The 23,860-nt window shown below is 35.1% G+C and overlaps 1 protein-coding gene across 2 annotated transcripts in view; it reads right to left on the reverse strand.

Moving 5' to 3' along the window:
• Window positions 1–540: 540 nt before the first annotated feature.
• The window catches only part of MOSPD2 (motile sperm domain containing 2), a 33,228-nt gene continuing 9,908 nt past the window's right edge, over window positions 541–23,860 (reverse strand). For both annotated transcript variants that reach the window (XM_071430486.1, XM_071430487.1), the window contains exons 4-15: window positions 22,869–22,955; window positions 21,534–21,688; window positions 19,056–19,116; window positions 17,844–17,882; window positions 16,753–16,877; window positions 11,572–11,742; window positions 9,587–9,699; window positions 6,220–6,316; window positions 5,359–5,455; window positions 4,580–4,709; window positions 3,340–3,442; window positions 541–2,571 (exon numbers count right to left, since the gene is read on the reverse strand). In XM_071430486.1, the coding sequence (XP_071286587.1) occupies window positions 2,425–2,571; window positions 3,340–3,442; window positions 4,580–4,709; window positions 5,359–5,455; window positions 6,220–6,316; window positions 9,587–9,699; window positions 11,572–11,742; window positions 16,753–16,877; window positions 17,844–17,882; window positions 19,056–19,116; window positions 21,534–21,688; window positions 22,869–22,955 (1,325 nt within the window). In that variant the 3' untranslated portion in view covers window positions 541–2,424. The remainder of the gene's footprint in view (window positions 2,572–3,339; window positions 3,443–4,579; window positions 4,710–5,358; window positions 5,456–6,219; window positions 6,317–9,586; window positions 9,700–11,571; window positions 11,743–16,752; window positions 16,878–17,843; window positions 17,883–19,055; window positions 19,117–21,533; window positions 21,689–22,868; window positions 22,956–23,860) is intronic.

The raw sequence follows: 23,860 nt of genomic DNA on the forward strand, positions 1-23,860 counted from the left end.
TTTCCCATAGTATGAAAAAAAATTGGTTTTGTTTCTTCTCTTGATTTTAGGTATCAAATCATGTTACTCTGTAACTTCAGTATGTGCTAAGCACAAAACCTTCCACAGTGAGACCCCTTTCCAAGGACTGCCACACAAAATCTGAAACTACTAACAACTTTGAAAGCTTTGAAAATACTGGGAAAATACTCTGTGATGAATGAAAGAATGATGTCCTCAAAGAAGAAAAACGCAAATTGACTATTGTCCATGTCCAGTTAAAAACCCCTACAGTCACTTTGTGTGGACTTGCATCCCTTGTGCCATGGTACCCCTGACATGCCAGTATCATGTCCACGAGATTATGTCAGGCATTCTGTTTGAGAAGCCATTGTCACCTATTTCACATTTGTCTGACAGGCACCACCACAACTTCTGTTCCCAACAGACTATGGCTCATCACCATATTCACCCCTCCCACATGAAGTATCTGAAGACTAACAAGAAAGCAAAAACATCAGGAGATGCAGCTATTTTTAAAAGACTAAACATTCAAGACTATGTATTTCCTCATATTTATTTTTTAACTGTATTTTTCTAAAATATATTAAAATAGAAAAGATGTTCATCTGATTCATACAAAGAAAATACCAATAATAAAATAAGTAATAAAATACTGAAAATATATGAAAGCACCAAAACATTAAAATATTCATATTGGCAAAGACTCTAAGAATATATTTCTGGCAATTTTACAGTAAAGTGCTATTCAATCCACCCAAATTAAGGAATTGGCATTTTAATAGCATGGTTATTGTTATCTTAAGGTTACAAATTACTTTGTTACTTTTCTCACTAAGACAACAACCCATTTCTCTGTAAGCAAAGCATTTGAGTTGCATGCACATAAAAAAAGAACCCAATAACAGCTTCATTATAAGCAGTTAACAATATTAATTTTCAAATCATTAGGAATACAAAATACTGAGAAACAATATAGGCAGAAATTAGATTAGTGAAAAATTAAGAAAAAGGAGATGTGGTAAACCATTGTATAAATTAAGAGAGGACAGAAGACTGTGCACCAAACATTTATGCAGCCTTGCTTTGTACATGGCATTTTTTTAGTAATCATATTGCTTGCTTTATTAGTTAATCTGTTTATTATTTTAAACTGCCCTTTTCTATTTTCTAGAAATAATCCTACATCACCAACACACTGTAAGCAAAAAGAAGCAGAGTATGACCTTTATTTTTCCTTAACAATCACTTCTCATCTATTGAAGTCAGCAGACAAAACCAATAAATCTGTTACAAAGCCAATCTGTAGCAAAAATTAATTCAAGTAACATAATTCTATTAAATCTCCTAAGAGTGAAAATTTTAAAAGTATGAAAGATACCATCAGTCTCCTTTTAAGTTTTCATCGTTTTAATGTACATATTTACAGCAATGAGTACAAAGAATCCTTGTTAGCAAAGTGCTTTCTAGCTTCATGCACCATTTCCACAACAATTTCTGTGAAATGGCAGATATAATACTTTTATCTTGCCTTCAAGTGTATTTAATCTTCCTGATTTGACTTGCTTTTTTCATAATTTCATATGCAATTTAACCATATTGCACAGCTCAGAGTAAGTCCTTACACTGACTATTTAATAGCCTTTTTATGAACCAATAACAGGCCATCACAGTAAAGAAGTCAGCTCCCACACTCCTTCTGTAATTTGAATAGAAGTTCTTTCCAAAAAAAAAAAAGAGAATAGTGTCTTGTCTTGTGCGTATGTTACTTGGCAAGAAATGTTTACAATAACTTTTCATTTCGAAGAAGCACAAAAATAAGGAATTTAACCAATAAGAGCAACGAGTCTGAATTGTCAAAATAATTACTAACAACAAATATCTTCCTTTATGTGTATGTACATACACTGACTATATAAAAAAGTCCATCTGTACTACATAATTTCTGTAAATTTTCCTGGATGAACAGATTAACCTTGGAATACACTAAGTTGACTGCTTGCATCTTCTACGGGAGTGATTCAGAATGTAAGAATGAATATGATAAAAAGAAATAAAATATTGTATTTAAAGTAGTTGAATAGAAGAAAAAAAAAGGAGAACAGTCTTAAATAACATTGTAATTGGTTTCCTCCTTCCATTCAGTAGTTTTTATTGAGTTGTACAGCAAAAATGGGTCCTAGCTTTAACATCTTCCTCATGCCCTATTGTAAGTGTCAACTTAGACAATAATTTCAGTAATTTTGTTTGCTGGTCATTCATTTCTTCTATCTTTTTTTTCCCCAGTAAACTGTTCCTTGTTCATTGCTGTAGGCTCACAAACCTCAATTTTGGCAGTTCCAGAATCCAAGTGCAGCACTGCAATCTTTTTGACTCCAAAGAGCCATGACAGGCAGCAGCACATCCAGGGCACAGCAATTCTTTTTAGCTTCTCTGGGCATAGGCCAGGTAGAAGCAGAAGGCAGCAACAGTAACTGATAGCAGTGATAAAACAACTGACAGCTGCTGGAACCAGAGGCAGCGATTCATCTGCTCCTCAAGTCTTTTATTAATCTGCAGTAAATGAGTTAGCTGAAAATAGAACAGTTTCATTAAGTCAGAATTACTGCACTTGAAAGCACTTGGCAATTTTGAGCTATTCTGGCAATAAAGAAAAAGAAAAAGAAAAAGAAAAAGAAAAAGAAAAAGAAAAAGGAAAGGAAAGGAAAGGAAAGGAAAGGAAAGGAAAGGAAAGGAAAGGAAAGGAAAGGAAAGGAAAGGAAAGGAAAGGAAAGGAAAAAAGAAAAGAGAAGAAAAGAGAAGAAAAGAGAAGAGAAGAGAAGAGAAAGAAAAAAGAAAAGAAAAGAAAAGAAAAGAAAAGAAAAGAAAAGAAAAGAAAAGAAAAGAAAAGAAAAGAAAAGAAAAGAAAAGAAAAGAAAAAAAAAGAAAAGGCCTTCTCTCAGTGGTCTCTCAGCAATACCTTTTCTATCACTACACACTTCAGGAATCTCTCCCACTAAAGGAGCTTCAAATCTTAAGTTATGGATAGCCAATAAGGCCTGCATGAAGCAGGTGACATCTTTATACTCAGAGGCAAAAGATACTACTGATGCTCATTAATATGCCAGATCTTTATATACACAAGAAGAATAAGCAAACTGCATTGAAAATGTAATGATTATTAAACCATTATCATTAAAGAAAATTAAATCACTATAACTGATGTAGTTACCTTCAATTGCTGAGACATTCAAATAGTATAATTCACAAAATACCACAAAGGTTCATTAAAAATTCTTTTTATCTCTGTCATATTCTATAATTTTTCTGAATATTCAGCACAAAGGAATATGCTCTTACCTGTATATGTAAATCTTCATTAGTTTTTGCTGGAATATTAAATGCATTGTCTTTTAATGTCAGAGAAGAGGGCTTACTACTTTCTATGACATGACACCTGAGCCTGTAAAAAGGAAACAAGAACACAGACCAAAAAATCACAAATTTAATGCAACATTGTATAATTAGGAGTAAACAATCCATCTTAAGAGGATAAAGTCCCTGCACTTTTAAATTTAAGAGACAATAATTATAATTACACTACAGTAAGTCTAGCTTTACCAAAAAATAAAGGTCAGGTTTGTATTTGTGAGCAAGTAATGTACACAGCATGCTTGTAATCAAATGACCTCTCTCCATTGTTTCAGGGTCTGTCTTAAAAAAAAAAAAACAAATAAATTGCACCACTTATGCAAGGAAGCTCAAGGCTACTCACATGATGTAGATTTTAATCAAAAGGGAAGTAAGGGATAAGCACGTGAAGCAAACACAGAACAAGATTTAGGCACCAAGACTCACAAAATACTTTTCCATGGTAGTTTTGGCCATGAGGGGGTAAAGCCAGCTCCATAAAAACCAGCCCCACAAACCCACAGAAAAACTCCAGGAACAATCTAAGGCAAAAAATCAGTCAAAACTGCAGGGAACTTTTCCTAGATATGTTCAGTGATACCACCCAATGTGACTGGATGAGAGAGAAGAGCAACAGGTGCATTTTAAAAAGTCTACAGGGAAATGTATTTTTCTAGCAATTTTTCTAGATGACTTTTTTCACCACTAAATATCAAAAATACACATATGAACATGTGATAGGTTTTACAGAAATTTTCTACAAAATTCTGATTTTCCCTAGTAGAAAGGGAATATTTTTAATACTGTCGAGAAAATAGTTTTGCGTTTACTATGTCTGCTTTCCTTGACTGTTTCTTTTTAGAAAACTAAAACAACACATTCTTATTAAAAAACCTATTGTTCATGTGTATTGTCACATGCATTCATATTTTTTCCACTTAACTTTTAATCAGCATGAAAATAACAAGGAAAAAAGAAGAGCACATTCAGAATACCATTTTATACATTAAACCCACATCTAATCAGTTAAAACAGAGCAAAAGTCTCAGTAATGTATTTTGGTCAGTAACCACACACGTGAATTTAGAGAAACCTTCATTGATTATAATTACACAAGTGCTATAAATCAGCTAAATAATAAAAGCTTAAAAGCCCTCAAACCCCTGTTACCAGAAAACCATACACTTACCTATGTTCCATCACTTTGGTCCTAGGGACTTCTTTCCAAAACTGAGTCAGTTCTGGCACACCTGCTCCAGAAGACTGGTCCATTTCTGCTGCCATTATAAGGAAACGATCCTGCAAAGAAGCTGCAAAACCTGCCCTCAAGAAAAACAAAAACAAAACCAGAAACAACAGTGTGCTTAGATAAAACAACAATATTGCAAAGAGGATAGAAGTATTTTGCACAAAAGTGCCATAAAATGATAACTTGCTTATTGCAGGACTTATTAGAAATAAAAACTAGGAAATCATTCTCTAAAGCTCAATAACTCTAATTACAGTTTTCCCAAAATTGTATATGTTCATTTTAACAGAACTAGTTTCATCTTAATAGCTCAAAGACAATCCAAAATTTTGTAAAGAACATATTCTCCAGCAAATTCACCTGTCCTTGCAATAATTTAGGAAACTGATTTACTGTAGATAAATTCCCACTGTAATAATGAACTAGTGAGACAAGCGCCAGTCAGACTTTTTGTTTTTTAAGACAAGAAACAAAATGGGTTGCAGACAACAGCTGCTTATGCCTGAGTGGAGCAGTAAATCAGTACAGGCAGTTACTCAAATCCTTTCTGACATCCATGTTTTTCTAACAAATGGTACCATTCTCATACAAGAGTCAAGCAGACATGGGCATCAGTCAGTCCCACACACCAGCAAGCACACACAGCCATCAGTGTCTAGAGCATGTCTAATGCTACTTGCCCAGATTTCTTACAAGATCTATTTTACAGTTTTACTTACCACCATGAAGAGAAACTATTATATCTAATGATGTGCCAGGTTCACAGCTGCTGTTACTGGGTTTAACCCTGTATTTTTCTGGTGCAGTTGTTCTCACCTATAAACAAGAAATATGAAGGATACAGTAAATGCATGCAGAAACTATGATTGCTTCATAACTTCTCTCATTTTGTAATAACTAAATCCCCAAAAGCTTGACTATTAGGACAAATCTCTAAAATACATTTTTTGTAGGTATAATAGGACTCTTGCATATTCCTTTTTCCTCCCTGCCAATTGCATTTATCCTTTGTTTTCTTTCATTTCCTATTTTTCTTTTGCATACATATTTAAAACCAGACAAGAACATGTTATAATAAGTATGAAAATATGAAAACTTTAAGATATTTTAATGTGCAGAGAATGCAAAGCATGGGAAAAATCCACAAAGATGCAAGTAAACTCCATCATTCTGAAGCAAATATAACTACTAATTCCTTTGATGGTGACATTTGCAGGTGGATCTGCATCATTTTGAAGTATTACTAACTTGTTTCCAGCCAGTATTTAAAAAAAAATTCTAAAAAGATGACTTCTCAATGCTCAAGACTTTCTTTTTCAAAAAGTATTACTCTCACTAAAAAACTAACCATTACTTTAGCTCTTTTTCAGTCAGTGCTCCAAAGATTTATAATACTAATAACCCCCTTTGAGGTGGTACATTTTAGGCATAAATTCAGCCAGAAGATCTTTGATCTGCCTCAAACATCACTACACAATAAAAAATTTTGTCTGTAAAACTGATTTAACAGTATTCTTCCAGCTGACAGAAAACAAGAAAGTTACACAGTTATCAAACCAGACCACACATAAAACACTTACTTTAAAAGCCACTACATTCTTAGTGACATTTGTGAGAACTATCAAACATTTTTTCTCTCCAGTTTCTTTGGATCCAAAATATAGCTCTTCTGCTGGGCTAATAGGAAATTTAAAAATAATTAGTTTCTTCAGATTATATTTACAATAGATCATAGAAAAAAACTTGACCACACCTCCAGGAAAATAAAATACTTTCTACCCTGCAGCTACAGTCAGCATAAACAGATTTTCATCAAAAAAAGCTATGAAAACAAAAAGCAGAAATTTTGTAGTGAAGCTCAGGGTTGACTCATGACAAGTGGAACTGGCTGCCTCAGCTGATAACTGCCCTTGATTTCTGCCATCTGTAACAGCAGGAACAGCCAACAGATACTCACAATCAGCTACTGCATCTTTGGGCAGTGTGGTAAGGGAAAGCATCGCTGACTTTAATTTATGCTCATGTTAAGGAGTATAAGGTGTCACAGACAGGGAGGAATTTCAACCTCAAACATCCATCCTTGTCATGGATATAGTGCACACATAAGAGAAGGCAGATATCCACAACTGGCAATCATTTCAACCACGACAGCTGACTCCACTTGTACTTATGAGTCAGTCTTCACATACTTGTGGTACCACATGCATAAATAAAGTTATTGCTTGTTTTTAATATTCTTGTGCAATTAAGAGAGTCATGCATGAGATATTTTAAACCACATCAAACTAACACAACTCAATTTGGATAAGCATTCAAATGAACACTAGTAGGTAAAAGGTAGGGCATGCTCATATAATTGTTGAAAGGAAACTTGAGTAGCAAGTGAAGAGCTTTCATTATGTCACGAGGAGCACACAAAGAACTGCCATTCTACTCCATACTACTGAGCTGCATATACTTTTTCAAAACATATGATTTTTTTTCCCCACATCCTCTTTTTGGAATGCCAATTTCACATTAGTTTGACCTCCTCCTCAAAAGACTTCCTTTTATGGTACCAATCCTTCTCCTACATAAACCAGGGTATGAGCTGAGCAGAAAAGCCCTTGGTGCTGTAGGGTGAGTGTGAACGCCCATGCCGGAAGCAGGTTCCAGGGGTGACTGTGATGTTGGGTGCTGATGTCGCATTAGTCAGTTCACATGACAAGGCTACTTCTTTTGTGGTGGGGATAAGGAAGCGTGCCAAATAAGGCAGAAACCAAAAAATGGATGGGTTTAAAACCATGTCATAGGGTAGTTCCCTCCTCCTCTCAGTATTCTTTCATTTTCAAATTGTCAATTTAAGTAAGGAGCGCTAGGGAAGGGAAGGGAAGTAGCTACAACACAGTTTAGCTAACTTAAGACTGTACTGCTGCAGCTGTGTGTAACAGCAATTGCAAGATGAACCATAAATGAAACAAGATAACAATAATCAGCCTCAAAAGAAGCTACAAACATGATCAAGGGAAGGAACATTCTGCCAGAGCCTTTCTTGCTCTACCAATTATGGTCATTGAGCAAAGGAAAATAAGAAAAGAAAAAAGCCCGTGGACCACTGCTCTGTGGCTCTTGTCAGTGAAATCAAGTTCCACAGCACTGGGGGTAGGTGGCATGTAGCTATTAGGAGGGTGGATTGTTTAAACAAACACCCAAGCTTTTTAACTTTCACAGATGCAGGAATTTCCTTAATCTGATGTGTGTGACATAAGCAGCTTGTACTAGAAATTCTTGTATCACAACACACCACGAGCTGCTTCTCTGCCAGACAGTACAAGGAAGCTGCTGCTTTTTGTCTGACCAAACAAATTCATTTATTGAGGAGGAAAGTCAGAGGCAGCCTTTCATTGTAAGGTATACAAGGCAAATACAATTGTGGTCTAAATGAGGGAGACAGCTGACTCATAAGCATGACTAAAAATACAAGAAACAAAAGAGCACGAGGACCCAGCTTTGGTCCATGATTTTCTGGTGCCAGATCTGCAGTGCCTCAGCTGCGTGCTCCGGCTCCAGGCTGCTCCCTTCACAGGGCAATGCTGGGAGATGAGCAGGGGTGCAAGTTAATCAGGGAGGCAGAGCTTATGGTGTCTGACAGGTGCCAATGACTGGTAATGAATGGCACTATATATTATTGGTTCAATCACCTTCAGTAAAATGTCCAGAGCAACAGCTGCACTCAGGATTTTACTTTAGAAACAAAACAAACAGCAAGAACAATGGAGACACCAGTATTTTATTTTCCATGACAGTAAGACTACAAGTGTTAACACCTCTATACTTGACTAACTTTACTCTTCCATGTGTTGCAGTCCATGTAAGTTACTTCTATTCAATGACAGCTTGAAGCATTTTAAGAGAAAAAAAGGAAGTTTCTGGGGGTGTTTCTGGTTCTTTGGATTTTTTTTTCTTGCCTGCTTATGATTCGTGCTCCTTTCTTTTTTAATTAAAAAGTGGTTGGAATACACATCTAGTATTTGTGATTGTCACAGAAAATGTTCAACATTCCTTTATAATCACAATTTTGCAGTCTACGCCTTTGTCTTGCCATACAAGGATCTAAGGCTATACAGAGGAGGCTTTTCATTTCAAAATTAGGAAAAATTTACACATATAAAATATATTTATGCTAATGAGCATGTCATTAAAATTCATTCCAAAACTAATTCATTACAGCACTTAAAAAGTTAGCTAAGAAATTACCTAAAAATTAGATATTTTCTTCATTCATCTAATAGCAAACTGAAAGTGAAAATAAAAGTTAACATCTAAATCAAATTCTAAACAAGCATCTTAACCTAAAAGGCAGTGAAAAGAAAAAATTATATTGGCTAATTGATTTCTTTATTTTAGTTTCATGATAAAAATAATTGCAAGATGTTGCATCTTGGATGACAAAATCTTCTGGGTAGATATGTCATTATAGAGCCCTTTCCACACAAAATAAATTGGACCCATTAATCAAGTTTAACTGGTGGAAACTATTACTGTAGACATTTATACCATCATAAGCCAGAAGAATTCAAGCAAGATTTGAGTGTAAAAACTGTCTTGAAAAAACATTGGTTTTTCTTGAGGCAATGAAATCAATGTCAAACCAGTGCTCTCATTACAGATAGGGTCTTAACTTAGTCAGATGGTTTCTCAATATAAACAAAACACTTGTACAAGTCTATGGAATATACACCTATTTGTACAAAAAATATACCAATCTTTAGTGACACCAGAAGATTCACTGAAAACTTGTAAAACCAGAAAAACTCTTTGAGCTTTGTAAAAATCCATCTTAAAAAGTTGATTATAATTTGTTTTCCTCTAACAGTCTGAAAAAACTTTATTTTGAAAACCAACTAGTTCAGTACTCAAGTGTCCAAGGCACATTGTAAAAAGAAAATTTAAGAAAATTATTTTTACCTGATATGTAATAAAGGTCCTTTAAAAGTGGTTAATGCTTTCTTTGCATTTTTTGGTTTGACCTCTGTTTTGTCAGTTTCCTCTGATTTGGAAATTTGTTCTATAGAATTCATCTGAGTAAAAATGATAGTTATAATGATTAACTAGAAACCTGGATTACATGTTACAGAATCATGCAGGCATTTCAAAGAATATGATGAGGCTTATTTCAACAGTTTACATATTATAGACCAAGCCTTTTATATATTCATTCCCTGAAGGTTCTTGAAGTCCACTGAATAAAATTCTTTACTATAGAAATTACATAACACATTAAATGTGTATGAAACAAAAACTCTGCTTTGGTTTTTTTTCCAGGTATTTTCCTGATGGTCAAGTCTGTTTTTGAAAACTTCAGACACACTAAGTTATAGCACATCAAAGGTTATAAAGCACTGGTATTTACCCATTGCAAATTAAAATTAAAACAGATTAAAACAATACAATCACTGTACCAGTGTAACAGAAAACACAGCACCAATTCTACACTTCTTTGAGTTGCAGGGTAGCTAAACAGATCTTCATTGCTCTTAGATGAAACTCTGAAGTATTGCAGAACATAAAAGAAATAATGCTGATTGAATTGGTGCTTTCAAAACTGCAGGTACATCTTAGGTTCTTAGGGTTTTCTTCTATAACATTAGGAAAATACATGCAAAACAAGGCAGCTGCTGGGGGGGTACAGAAGACTGAAAGAATTAGTGACATCATCATTAGTGACATCATGATTCCAAATCAGCTGACTGAAGAGTTTGCCTAGTCTCCTTTTTTATTCCACTCTTAATACAGAAGAGAAGAGAACTCAGTTCATGCAAGTTTGAAGTATGGGAACTAAAGGAATACAAAATTTTATAAGAAATAGGCTGTATAAAAAGATCCCACACGGAAACTTTTTTAATAATTATATAAAAGTGGTAGAAAAATGTTAATGTGTAAATACACTGCACTAGTTATATGTTAGGCTTTGTTTGACATAAAGCTACCAGAAAAAATATTACTGTAGAACACAAAAATGAAAGCACCTATAGGACAGGCACTTACTAACCAAGTTTATCCCTCATGTTTCTCTGTATTGAAAAAGACTGAGTAGCACCTTGGTTGCTGGCCAAGTTGCAAATAACAGCTGGACTACTTAGTGAGCTGCACATTTCAAATTATTCTGACAAACCTGTACCAGTACATGAAACTGTATTCTACTCCACTAAACAGAAGTTTTGCAAGTAATATTCCAAAATTAATTATGGTAATAAAGTAGTGAATTTCAATTTTTTTTCTACTATTTTCAAGAGCAATATCCCCAGTTAATATTACTGCATATTCCTAAATATCACTTCATATGAACTTGTGCAAAACAATGTCTTTATTTCTGGATAAACAACACTGCAGGAAGATTATGTGGCAAAACATGATTGATGGAGTAGGAATACAATTTCTCCTGAGAATAAATGAAAAAAATTTATGTGTTGAGATTTTATCAATAATTTAAGAAAACAAAGTAACATCCAATAGTGCATAAATATTTAACAAGATTTTTTCATGTACATAGTGATTTAAGCATCAGAGAAAACTAGATCTATTTCAAAATGATCACCACTAAATATACCAAGATTAAAAAGAAACCTAGCAGAAAGACAACCTTTGAAAACAAAACCAAAACACAGAAACCTTTTTCTTTCTGCTGTGCATTTCACTATATTCCAAGAGACAGACTAAATACTTGGTGCACATTTTATGCATTCTGAAGCATGAAACTTGTCTTAACAGACCAAGAGTCAAGGTTGAAACTGCAATTATAATTTTTCAGTTTTCCTGTGATCTTTTGCTAAATTAGAGGACAGAAAAACTGTTAAAAACATACAACACAAAGACAAGTAACCAAAATTATATGCCTCTTGTCCCACTTTGTAACCATCTAGCTAGCCTTGCCTATATCTTCACTTAGATACCTTTTTCTGATTAAGGTTTTGTGCTTCATTCAGCTCCCCAGTCTCCTTGGTGTCTGCATCTATCTCTTCTTTACTTTCATGCTCATCTTCACTTGTAATGGGCCCATTTTCACATAAAGGAGTTTGAAAATCATCATCAACCAATGGAGGATAACTGTACTTGAAAGAATCCTGAAAGAGAAGGATTTATAAAAGATGAGTTATTCAAAAGGATTAGAAGTGCCTTCTCTAGGGTTTTTTAAATGGAAATATTGTCTTTGTTTCTTGTTTCACATTACTTTTATGTTTCATTTACTCATTTCAAGTTGCACCCCTGCAGAAAGCTGACACCAAGAATTTCTATCTTATCATCAATAGACAAATACAGTCATCCAACGAAGCCAGTAAACTTGTATTTATATTCACAGCAGGACTACAGAAGCTGGTCTATCAAGGATCAGCATTCAGAGTCTAATTGCTGAAGTTCTCACCTTAGTTCTCAAAAATGTGGTTTAAAACTTATGACAGATATTTCTGAAAATATTTCAAAAGTGATGAAAAACATCACTAGTTCCTTGCATGTTAGCTTCACAATGGCCACTTTAAAAAAAGGAAATAAAGCTGAAAACAACCCCAAATAATCCCTTAAATTTAATATAATGTGTGTGGATCTCTAGCATATTCTGCAATTCAGACTCTAATCTTTGGAATGCCAAATCTATTTAAAGACCATATTTAAGACATTTGAGTAAAGCAGCAGCAGAATACTTAAGTTCTCAGTGACTCTACAATAAAGGTACCTTTTCCATTGGAAGATCAGAAAAAACCAAATTTTGCCAACTGGAAATTTTCTTAACATTCTCCAAATTATTTTATTACATTTCATGTTAGAGGCAGTGTTTGAACAGGGATCTCTGTTCCTACTGCATGTTCAAGCAGTTTTAAGCATTCAGTAAACTGATATAGTCTGTCAGCTTTTCCAGTGGAGAAAAATAACACAGCTTTGACTCCTGTGAGGCAGAATGGAGCAATGGCCCTGCTTCACAAATGATGCCTCCCTCAGCAGGGAGTTACAAAAAGATGTTTCAAGAGAGCTCTCCATAAGCAAGAACATTTTCTCAAAAGAAGGAATAATGTGATATTAAGAAAGATTAAAAAGGAGAAGTCTTAGATAGACCTATTCAAAGAAACCACAAACAAAAAAGTATACTTCCTGCTCATCTTTAATCAAGATCTAAATCTCATCTACTCCTTTGTAGCAACAGTCAAAGACCTCTAGGTGAATGAAACAAGTATTCCCTGGCTCAAACAATATCCTATTAAGGGCCAGAAGGACAAGCTTTAGGTATCAATTACAGACTAAATCATTATTAAAAGACTCCAGTCCACAAGAAATATTACAATAGTCTTACAGAATACTGACATCCCACATTTGACAGAAATATCCAGCTTCCCCTTACCCAAACCAACAAAGCCTTGTCATTCCCTCCCAGCACAGGATGAAGGGTATGTAACAAAGTGAGCTTAATAGAGGGAAATTAATTTTGCTGCACACTTTACTTGGCCTTGTTAATCCATGCAGCTTGATACCTTCAAGAGCTGAGCAGTCCCACTGATGAGATTCTGTTCCAAGTCCCACACTTCCTAGTCACAATGCCTAAGTTTCAGTGGCATGGGTATATCTACTAACAGGGTGAAAAAACCTCAGCCAGGTAAACAAGATATTTATTCAATGCCTGATACATCCATTCTATAAACTTATGCCTCTTTTTTATAGCAGATCTAGAGAATGCATGCTACTATTTTTGGCAGTTTTTGTAGAGGTGTCTCAATCATAGTAGTGATATATTCTAAGATTACATGCACACAGTGGCCATGAAGTCATGGAGCAAGCTCAGGCATGTCTTAACTTCAGGCCACGGACCTATATAAGGTAATTCCAAGAAAACCTGTGGGCTATCAATTTAGATACCCAGATGAAGAGCACAGCAGTTGCACACATTGTTCAATATTGGCACCAGTAGAGAGAATCTCAATCAATTCATCCTTGTTAAATCCATTTTCTGACAGAGAAAGACTGGGCAAAACAACAAATCAAAACCCTACTGTGTGTTCATGTCTTGTATCAAAGTGTACACAATATGTACTTCAGTCTTGCAGAAAATATTACTGAAGAGACAAATCTCTCTGCTCAGTCAGAAATGTGTATGCCTTAAGAACTGGACTGTTCCAACAGCTGGAACTGGCAGAATGTGTGATACAATAGATAGGAAAGCCAGAAAACACTGAGTTAGGATACATTTATTACTAAATGAAAAATATTACCAAGTGGCTCTTGAGCACCTAACCCTCATTTTCCACTCTGGCTAGCATCAGCTTGCTCCTAGATCTGCCTTGGGCATTTTGACAAGCTCTACCAAAACAAACCTGCTATAAAGCAAATGACCTCTGTGCACTATGGACAAGAACAACTCAAAGCCACATAAGTGATGTGTAGCATATATGGATTAGCAATATGGTAAGAGCCACAGCCAACAGACTGATGAGGACTTGAATGGGATGTAGACCAAATTAATATTCCAAAGTCTTGCAAAACCCAAGTTTCTATTTCCCATAATTAGTTTTAATGCTTTTGGTACTCTGGAGCCACCTTTGCTGCCTAGTTGTCTAAAATAAAGCATGTAATATTCCTCTTTCACAGCTGGCTGACAGTCAATCTAAGGATTTTAAAGCTATGGAAAGCTTCTGATTCATCCTTTGAGTGACCTTGAGACAGACTTAAAATATGCTTAAAGATAACTTCATTGAGACATTGAAGTTGGAGGCTTCCAACAGAGGCTTTCCTTAGTTAAGCAAAGTAATAACTGACTCCAAGTTCAATACTATTAATTCTATAGATTTTTTTTTGTTACTTCCAGAACTAGTCTAACAGTCTTTGAAATACAAAGAACATAAGTGCAGTGGAATCTAGTTATCTCCCCAAATTAATCTGCCAAATGATCTGCTCTACTGGCAGGACTTGGCTCTTCCAAATTGGATCCTGGTAGGGGACACAGCAAAGGATGCACAGATATGCTGTGCTCTTCACTGGCATTAGGCTCGTGGCGAATATGAAGATCTGTAACTAAACATGTGGAAATCAAAGATGACAGAGAAAATCAGAATGAGGCAAAAAAAAAAAAACTGCCTCACAAACAAAACCAAACACTTGAGAGAAAAATGGAAGGAATCAATTTGTGCAAGTCAGATGCTGCATTTTAAAAAGCCAGGCTTGACAATACTAATAATGGTGAATTGTACTCTAGCTAGCTGCCTCAAGAGAAGCCAAGGTTTATCACATCAAGAAAAGTTAAATTCTGAGAAAGGGCATTAACTTGTCTGTTGTCTGGTCAGTGAAAAACTCCCTGCTATCAGAGATACAAAGAACATGCTTTACTGTATACACCCAAAAAATCTTGGGAAGACCGATTCAGAGCCCAATTTTGGAGTCTCAGTATTTGCTAACAATTCTTCCAAATTCTGCCAGTTCTGAGGTTAACAGTTCAAAACACCCACCAAGTGAAACTCAGTAGTTAGACAAAGCATGTGCTGGTTCAAAATACAGGGCTCTTAATATGCAGAGATAAAACTGTTTTGCTGAAATTGTTAAAACCACTGGAGTTCTTGTCAGACAAGTTTACTACTATTCTACTACTTTATTTCTGCCACTGCAACTTTTTACCCCAGGCAGATCATGTGGATAAGCTACCTCCAAGATTCTGAAACTTGTTAATGCTCCCAGATGGGCAACATGGAGCCAGCTTGATCAACAATCACTAATCAGCAATCAGACCTTTCAGGCCCAAGGTAGGATTACAAATAACTGTGTTCCATCAGATGCTTCAGTAGGGTATTTAGCAAAACCAAAAGTTTTTTCTTTAAAGACATAATGAACTATTAGGTAAGATACTCTAAAATGCAGATGGGAGATACTCAGCTTTAATGAGGAAAAAAACTTGTCACTATTGCAACAATAGGACAATACCACAGGAGGCAGGCCCAGAACCACTGCTAAAAAACATGGAATCCCTTACTGAAGCCACTTCAGACATCATCAGCCCTTCCCTCAATGCCCACTTCCTGCTATGCAGTAATTTCCACTTTCTTCCAGATGAGGAAGTTCCTATGTGAGACTGGGAGCTGGGGCAGCAATTTTCCACAGAGAAAGAGGGTATCTTTTCTTCAAGAGTCAAATGCACTTTTTAAAGGCCTCTAATCTCAGTCAAATGAAAATCAAAGTAACATTATTTATGTTCCCCAAACAAGTTTATATCCTGGTCACATTAACATTGCCCCGAATTCATATACAAAGGAACATGGCCTCCCCTACTATTGCTGAAACACAACCCTCCTTTTCTCCATGTTGTTACTGCCATAACGCCAAAAGTACTTCAGAAAAGAAAAGGTGGAAAAAGAACCATCAAAAATAAGTCCCCTGCAGTGGTCTTAGTCTACTACCATAAATGGCTTATTAATATTTTAAAGCATAATTTTTCTGCTAATTTATTTTAAAGGTTATGCAATACTACTAGCCTTGTGAAAAGTGAAGCCTGTTGTGCAAGATGCTTGCGCTGTTCCACTCTTTAGATGGCACTAGAACTGGATTCTGGTTCTGTTAAACTGATGCTGCTTGTACCACTTTGGAGCTCTACTATACTCTTTGAAAAGAATCTACAGCCATATCTTAAAATGCAGCCCTAGAGACAGCAAAGGAAAAATAGCTACAATCTAACTGTCTTTAATGAATCATAGCCCTGGAGCAGGACTAGAACTCTCAGAGGACAATGAAACCTACTTTCTGTTCATAGAACTTGTTTCATGAACAAACATCATCTCTAATTCACCAGGGAACAAAAAAAGTACAAGTGACAATGACACTTAGATAATTTTTCTTGAAAGCTTGAAAAACTAAGTGGTTTTCAGTGACTTATAAGGAGATGAATAATTTAGAAAAAATAGTAGCAGTAGTTAAGAATGTACTTAAGAATGTAGATACCGAATGCTCATTAAGTTCATCTATTTTATATTATTGTGATTTTAAAATTATCATTGGCAAAACAATTTCAAGAAATCTCCCATCTGTGAAGAGCCAACCCTCAATCCCACATATGGAATATAGGTGTCTCAGTCTATCACAACAGAAACATGACATTTCATACTTACAGTTCCACCCATGTGAGGTGGCAGGTACTCTCCACTGATGTATTCCTGCACGTCATTTTTGTTTGTGAACTTTAACATGCTTATTGCCTCTGGGCCAAGCCAACCCTTCACGATTTTAAAAGCAGCTTTAAAAAACAAAACACCAAACAAAACAAAAGGTATACATGAGTTAACAGGATAGCAGTTTTGTTATTTTGTTTTTGTAGGTTTTTTTCAGTATATTGGTAGATCTTACATAGCACAAGTGAGTTACATCCCTCAAGATATTGCAGAACCTGCTCTGAAAGTATCTATTATAATTGGAATGAGCAATGCAAGGGAAAAAAGGTATTATTTACAGAGAAAATGGAAGGAATATCTTTGTTTGAATAACTGACAACTCTTGTCTTAGAATTTAGCCCTTGAAGTACTGAGCAGGTAAAACCAACTGTGTTGGTTTCCAAATCTGAGTGAGGGAGGTTGGGAAAGATGTATACACTCTTCCTTGCTGAAATGGTTGGCTGATTTAAAGGATTTTTGTTTAGATTTATGAAGCATTTACAAAGATCACTTATTTCAGTGACAGTAAAACGTGAATATGCAGCAAAATATAAAGCCAACATAAAAATATGTATTCATATGGCAACAACAGAGGAATGGCATATTTATCCTATATATTATAGTTACAGCTAATTATTAAAGTATCCATATCAGAACAAATGTAAGCACATCAGCACCCCGTGTGAGGCATCTATCCTGAACTGTGTATTCTAGTCTTGAGCTGGTTATAAGTCACCATCACTGCTAATGATAGGCTTCCTGAAAGGATTCTAGATAGTAGCCTTGAAGGACAGATTATTTATCAAGGTCTCCTAACCTTTGGAAACAATAGGATGAATAGAGACTTCATGTAAAGTATGATCCAAAATACAATGATAGAAGGAAAAATAGAAAGTATGCAACTTTTAAACTGACAGATTTAAAGATGCATGTCTAACAAACTCCATTATTCATCTGTATCTAGACAGAGTAGAAAAATGCTTCTTATTTATGCTAACTTTTAAAAGTTATCACAATCTGAAAAGAAAAAAACAACAAAAAACCCAACTTACCATTCATTATCCATGGCATTTCAAATATTACTATCTTTGCTGAAAAGAAAAACAAAAATCTGAATACCAAGTGCTAGGTATTTCTCTATTTAAGAACAAGTACAGCAATAACATTCATGTAAAAAGTAAATACTCGCTTCACAAACCTTCATGATCACCTCCCTGTAAAAGCAATTTTGTACAAACTAATTGCTATTTAGAAACATTAGCTGTTTGCTTGGAAAACAGGTAATAAAATTCCAAGTTATACATTGTTTATGTACTTCCTGGGATGTTACTTTTCTGACATTTTGTTACTAATATCTCACAAATAAAACAAAGGCAAGATCTCAACCTGACCTAGAAAACCAGCTACTGAAAAAAAGAAAGTTTAAGAAGTATATTCAGCACCCCTTACTTCACAAAGAAATAAATAAGTCTTTATATCTATTTTTTCCAAATATTTTTATTTAACCATAGAGGTTAGAAAACACTTAAGTGTCCTGATTTTTTTCCTCTTGAATGTCAAAAACAATGTTGCACTTGCCTTTAAGTTTGATATTTGATCAAAGCTTTGAACTTTGATCAGAAAGCTAAAATTTAATATTCAGAGTTTGAACAGTTGCTGTATGGAAGTTCAACATTCACAGACATTTTCACCTGAAATTTACAACATATTTAAGATGAACTAGCATAAACGATGCAGTGTTTGCCTATGCATCAAAAATCTAGCAGGCAAGTACGCAGAGTTTTCTAAGTGTGCACACAAAAATAATAATAAATAATTTTCAGAATAAACCATTGCTCCCCATGAATTTCTAGAGCCATTCTTTTCATTCTTTGACCACTCAAGACTCCTAAAGGATACAAACTATCAAAGTTTGTAAAGCTTCTACACAAGTAACAAGCAAAGTAAAACAGGTCAATTCTTTTCTATTATGAGCTCACAATAGTTCTTACTAAGTATAAACATATGAAGAACTATTACTTAGTAATAAACATTACTACTTCACAAAAAGACAGTTGATTTTTGATGAAAGTAAAGTTTATTCACAAAACAAAGTTGTACTGATTTCAGGACATGAATATCCTAACACTGTGACATTAATGTTTCATGAAGTTACCACAGAAAGCACCCGAAAAAACCCCTTATCTTCCCCATCTTCTATCATAGTATGAAATGCTCTTGTTACACCACTCTACAATGCTTAATACTTAATAAACAATACTTACTGAGGAAGTTTGGGTAATAATCTGTAAAACAGTTGACAATAAACCGGACAAAATCCAAGTCCTAAATAAGAAATAAAATTAAATTTAAAAAATCACAGCATAAACGCAAAGCAAGCCAAAACATTAAAAAGTACAGGTTTAGTTAAGGCATTTAATAAAAAGCACAAGATAGATATTTTGTAGTCAACTCTGATCAAATTTTACATACACTACAAATATCCTCAAAACACAATGCAAGGCTTTTTCCTCCATTAAACTGCTGCAGGATTGTGGTCATATTTCCCCTTATAATTACAGAAAGAAGTCAATAGACCTCTGATCACTGCAATAACTAAGATATCTAAACTATGCTGAGCATTAACAGGCTTAAGATGTGCAGGAAAGATACAAGAAAAAGAAACCTTTAGCACTAGAGAAGCTTGACAGATGGAAGAATACTCAATATAATGAAATTTCCCTTCAGTAATTATCCTACATACTGTTCAATATACTACTGCATTCAGTATTATACTTTCAAAGGAAAAAAAAACAGGTTTCCTTTGAGGAGAATTTTTAGGTTTGGTATTAGTTGGTGGCATGCAGAGAAACTGTGGGCAGAGACAGTGCTCAAAAGAGCTGCTTCTATACCACCCATTTTCAGGATGCTTCTATCCAATGAGCAACTGTACAGAAATAATACAATCAGTCTCCTTTGCAAAATCCAGGTATAATGGAATTGCATTACACAGCAAGGATGGGTTTTTATGAAACAGGTATAGAAATAAAGTAAGAGATACCTTGCCACAATAAGGTACTCATGTGGGAAGCTTGCCATGAGTATTTTTCCCAGTCCTTTAAACAGAAATGACTGCTACTACTACTTTCAGAAACAGTACAGTGTTTCTGGCTGAGGATCCACAGCCTGTCATAACAGTAACAATGGGGAAGGAGCTCCTAGGGTGATGTAAACACACTACCAAAACATTTTTGGACAGAGTAAAAAAAAGCCCCCAAAAAATAACACTGTGTAAAGGGACCACTCACAACCTGAAAGCTTTTTAAGTGGCTTCAGCAACTAGAAACTAACTTGAGATCTTTACAGGCAGAAGGTGGCCTCTAATAGAAGCATTTATTTCAACTGTCTATTGCTTGTACCAAATGCAATATCTTTCATTTAACAGAACAAACACAATGATAGATTAGAATGATTAGAATCTCCATTAATCAAGATGCTGCTCTCTATTCTGCTGCCTATCCAAAAGCAGCACTATCAGAAAGCAGAGGGATAGATCCATTATTTTGATGAAAGTCTGCAATTAGAAGTGCAGATTTACAGACTATTCAATAACTGCATCTATTTTAGTTACCTGAACTGGTGCAACAAGCCACGAGCTATCAGAATTATCTCCTGCATACTAGTGATAAAAGTGATATAGTAGATGTCCATAGCAACAGAACAAACAAATGAGGAAAGCTCTGGAAGAGAACTCAGAGATTCAAGTTCTTTTTCTGTTAGGATAGATTCATCAATTACTCCACATGGCTACAAACAGCCATTAAAAATAGTCCTGTTCTGTGATAAACATACTAACTACAAAGCAAGACTGTACAATGGGACAGTTACAGACAGCACTTGCTGAGATTTTGTCTCTGGGAGTCTCAAAGAAGTAAGCTGCTTCAGGATATAGTCCATAAAACCCAAATCAAATCAGTCTTTCACATCAAGGAAATTATTACAGTCCTTTACTCTGCTATGTCAAACTTTGGTTCCAGTATTATCTTTAGGAGCATGAACAGACAGCTCTCACTGTACAGGCAAGAGCACCAAGCTTGCAAAACAGAATCACACCACATTTATTTGTCAAATTACCTCCCCATAAGCTGGTGGCCCTGTACTGCACAGCTGCAAGGTCCCAATGCAACATTATTAATCTTGCCTATGCCAGATATAGACAACCTTCTGCAGCTGTGTTTGGTGATGGGGTTTTTTTTGCTTACATTAATTCTTACTATACCACCTACCACCAGACAAAAAAAGCACAAAGACACAAATTTCAGCCATTCCTGTAATAACAGGACAGCATGGCACTCTGTAAGAAAAATGTAATTATTCTATAGAAATACATTTTATTTTTTAACCTATAGACAGCCTGTGAGAATTTTAGTTATTAAATTTAATAATTAAATTTACTAATTTTAGTTATTAAATTTAATTTAATAAATATGTACTGATAGGCAAGATCTCAACCTTGCAATGTAAACTAGCTCAGCCACTAAACTAAAAGCAAGTTTTCAGCATGTTGCAGAAGACAAAATTTAATATGTAACAAAAGATTTTGGAAACTGCTCATGTCATGGGAAAAAGCTCTACCATATCACTTATCTCAATGACTGTTAAGTCATTTATGTGTCAATGACTGCACGGTGACTTCCTTTTTTCTTGTAACACAGGTTAAATAATTCCAAAAGCAATCAAGAAAAGACAGTAACAAGACTTACTATGTGACTGATTCCAGTTTCAGCCATGTCAAATACCACTGTCAAGGGCTTTCCATGATCTCTCTTGGCATAATGTTCTAACCAAAAAGCCACCAGTTTCTTTTTGTCAAGTTGCTGTTTAGGATCTCTTGTATGATGCTTCACTTTGAACCAAACTTGGACAAAAACACACACAAAAGTTGAAGGAAAGATCCAAGCAAACAGAAAACATCCAAATAACTAGAGGATGCACTGAAATGTATTAACACCTCGAGTTTGTGTTTAATATTTTTCCTGATTTTGTGACCACTGAACAGACAGAAAAACAACTGCACACCTCTTCACATACCCCACATTTCTCACTTTTTTACTATAACTTTTTAGAAATTGAAAATACAAAGAATTATACCTCAGAAGAAACAATAAAGTGGAAAAGCACTTTTTGTGTATTTAAAGACTATTTACCTAGATTAGAATTTCATAATTTAAAATTAAATCACTTCGTCTTCAGACAATACTATGTTCAGCACATATTCTAAGTATTGCTGTAAAATTAATGTTTCCTTTTCTTCTTAGGTTTCCTACAGCACTGCACTGACTCCAGTCTGTTTCTAAACAGATCTTTCTAAAATAAAATTTAAAATTCCAGGAGGTGACCAACACTGTAGAACTGAAAGCCTAGTATATATGCTTCTGGAATAAAAAAAATGAGTCATTCAGAGACTTGTTTTTCCATAATAAAAAAAAAAACAACAACCCACAGGCATAATTCAAAATAAAGACTTGATAAAAATGTCTGAATCCTAGTTAGTGATTATACAATAAGTGAGAAAATAAATATTCAGGGCAGTAATGTGAAGAGTAGCTTCCATTTTTACTACCTTTACAGTATCTAAGTTATACAAGCCTGACAATAACTTTAGATATGCTCAATATTCTTCTCCCTGAAACCTGGAAAGCTGTAGTAAAAACCAGATTTCTTCTCCATGTTTCATGTAAAGAAACAAATGTTTTTAAATATAGCATGTTAGCTAGACTGTATTTCAAGGTGAAAAGAAACCCCTTTTCAAATACAGAACACACATGAAACTGTTATATTCTTGTTTGAGACAGGTGTGAATCTGAGGCTGCCCTGTGCAGGGTCAGGAGCTGGACTCCATCACCCTGCTGAGTCCCTTCCAAATCAGTGGATTCTATGATAAATATAAACTTTATAACTCAATTACCTTTTTAAGTAAAAACACTAGCCAATATATATCTATGTCTGTTCTTAAAATGATTATTTTTCAAGAAGATAAAATGCTGGAAACGAAACAATAATCAAAGGCAGAAAATAGTCTATTTTGTATAACTTACATAACTTATAGCCTTCTTTATCGTATCCATGCAGAAAGAGAGCACCAATTTCAAATAACCATTTTGGAAGGACAGATTCTGATAAGTCTGCAAAACCAAATGAAATATTATTTTAGTAATCAAGTAATCATATTAATAATCACATTGTAACTTAACAGAAGTCACTAAAATTGGAAAAGTCTAGCAAAAAAAAAACCAAAAACATCTTTATAAGCCACTTTCCAAGGCCTTTATTAAACTAATGCTAATAGTAAAGATTTCAAATTTTCTCAATATCTTGTTCTCATGCTACAGAGCAGAATCTATTTATGAAGTAAGAATAACTGAAAAAATCTACAGAAAAAATACTGCAAATGTTTATTTTTTTCATATCTGAAGCCTCCCCACCATGCTCTATCCTTCAGTGTGCAGTCCTGTAGATAGAGTTCACCTTCAAAATATTTTCACAGCACAATGTGGGAACTCAGCACATCACTCCGGATGTCCAGAGTTACCGAGAGAACCCTTGGGCAGCTCGGAAATCCTGGAATGTTGCCAGGAGCATCTGGTGGCTGGACTTCGATCCCTCTAGGGATGTGCCACCTGTTTGAGGACATGAAAGTCACTTGGGAGTGAATGGTGCAGGAATGATGTATTTACAGGGTGAAATATAGATTTTAGGGTTTTGGTACAGGGGGGTTATGGAGACAAGATGGAGGGATCAGGGCATGTCATGTCCTTCTTCTTTCTTCTTCTTGTCATCCATTTTCTGTGGTGATGTTGGCACCTGGGGATTGGTCCATGGTGAAGGTGCACTTGCTAATATGGGTGAAAGGTATTGGGAAATAAAGGTAAATGTGATATACGTAGATTTTAGTATAAAAGGACATGACCGCCCCGTGGGTGGTCAGAGTGCCTTTGGCTGCCTTGCTGGTCAGACCTCTGCTGGGCAGAAAGAAAATTCTGTAGATAAGAAATAATAAACAATCTGAAGACCAAAAAACTGAAGAGTC

This window comes from Agelaius tricolor, unplaced genomic scaffold (genome assembly GCF_023055355.1).
Source record: "Agelaius tricolor isolate 1412-34295 unplaced genomic scaffold, bAgeTri1.0.p SCAF_7, whole genome shotgun sequence".
In the NCBI taxonomy this organism is placed as follows: Eukaryota; Metazoa; Chordata; class Aves; order Passeriformes; family Icteridae; genus Agelaius; species Agelaius tricolor.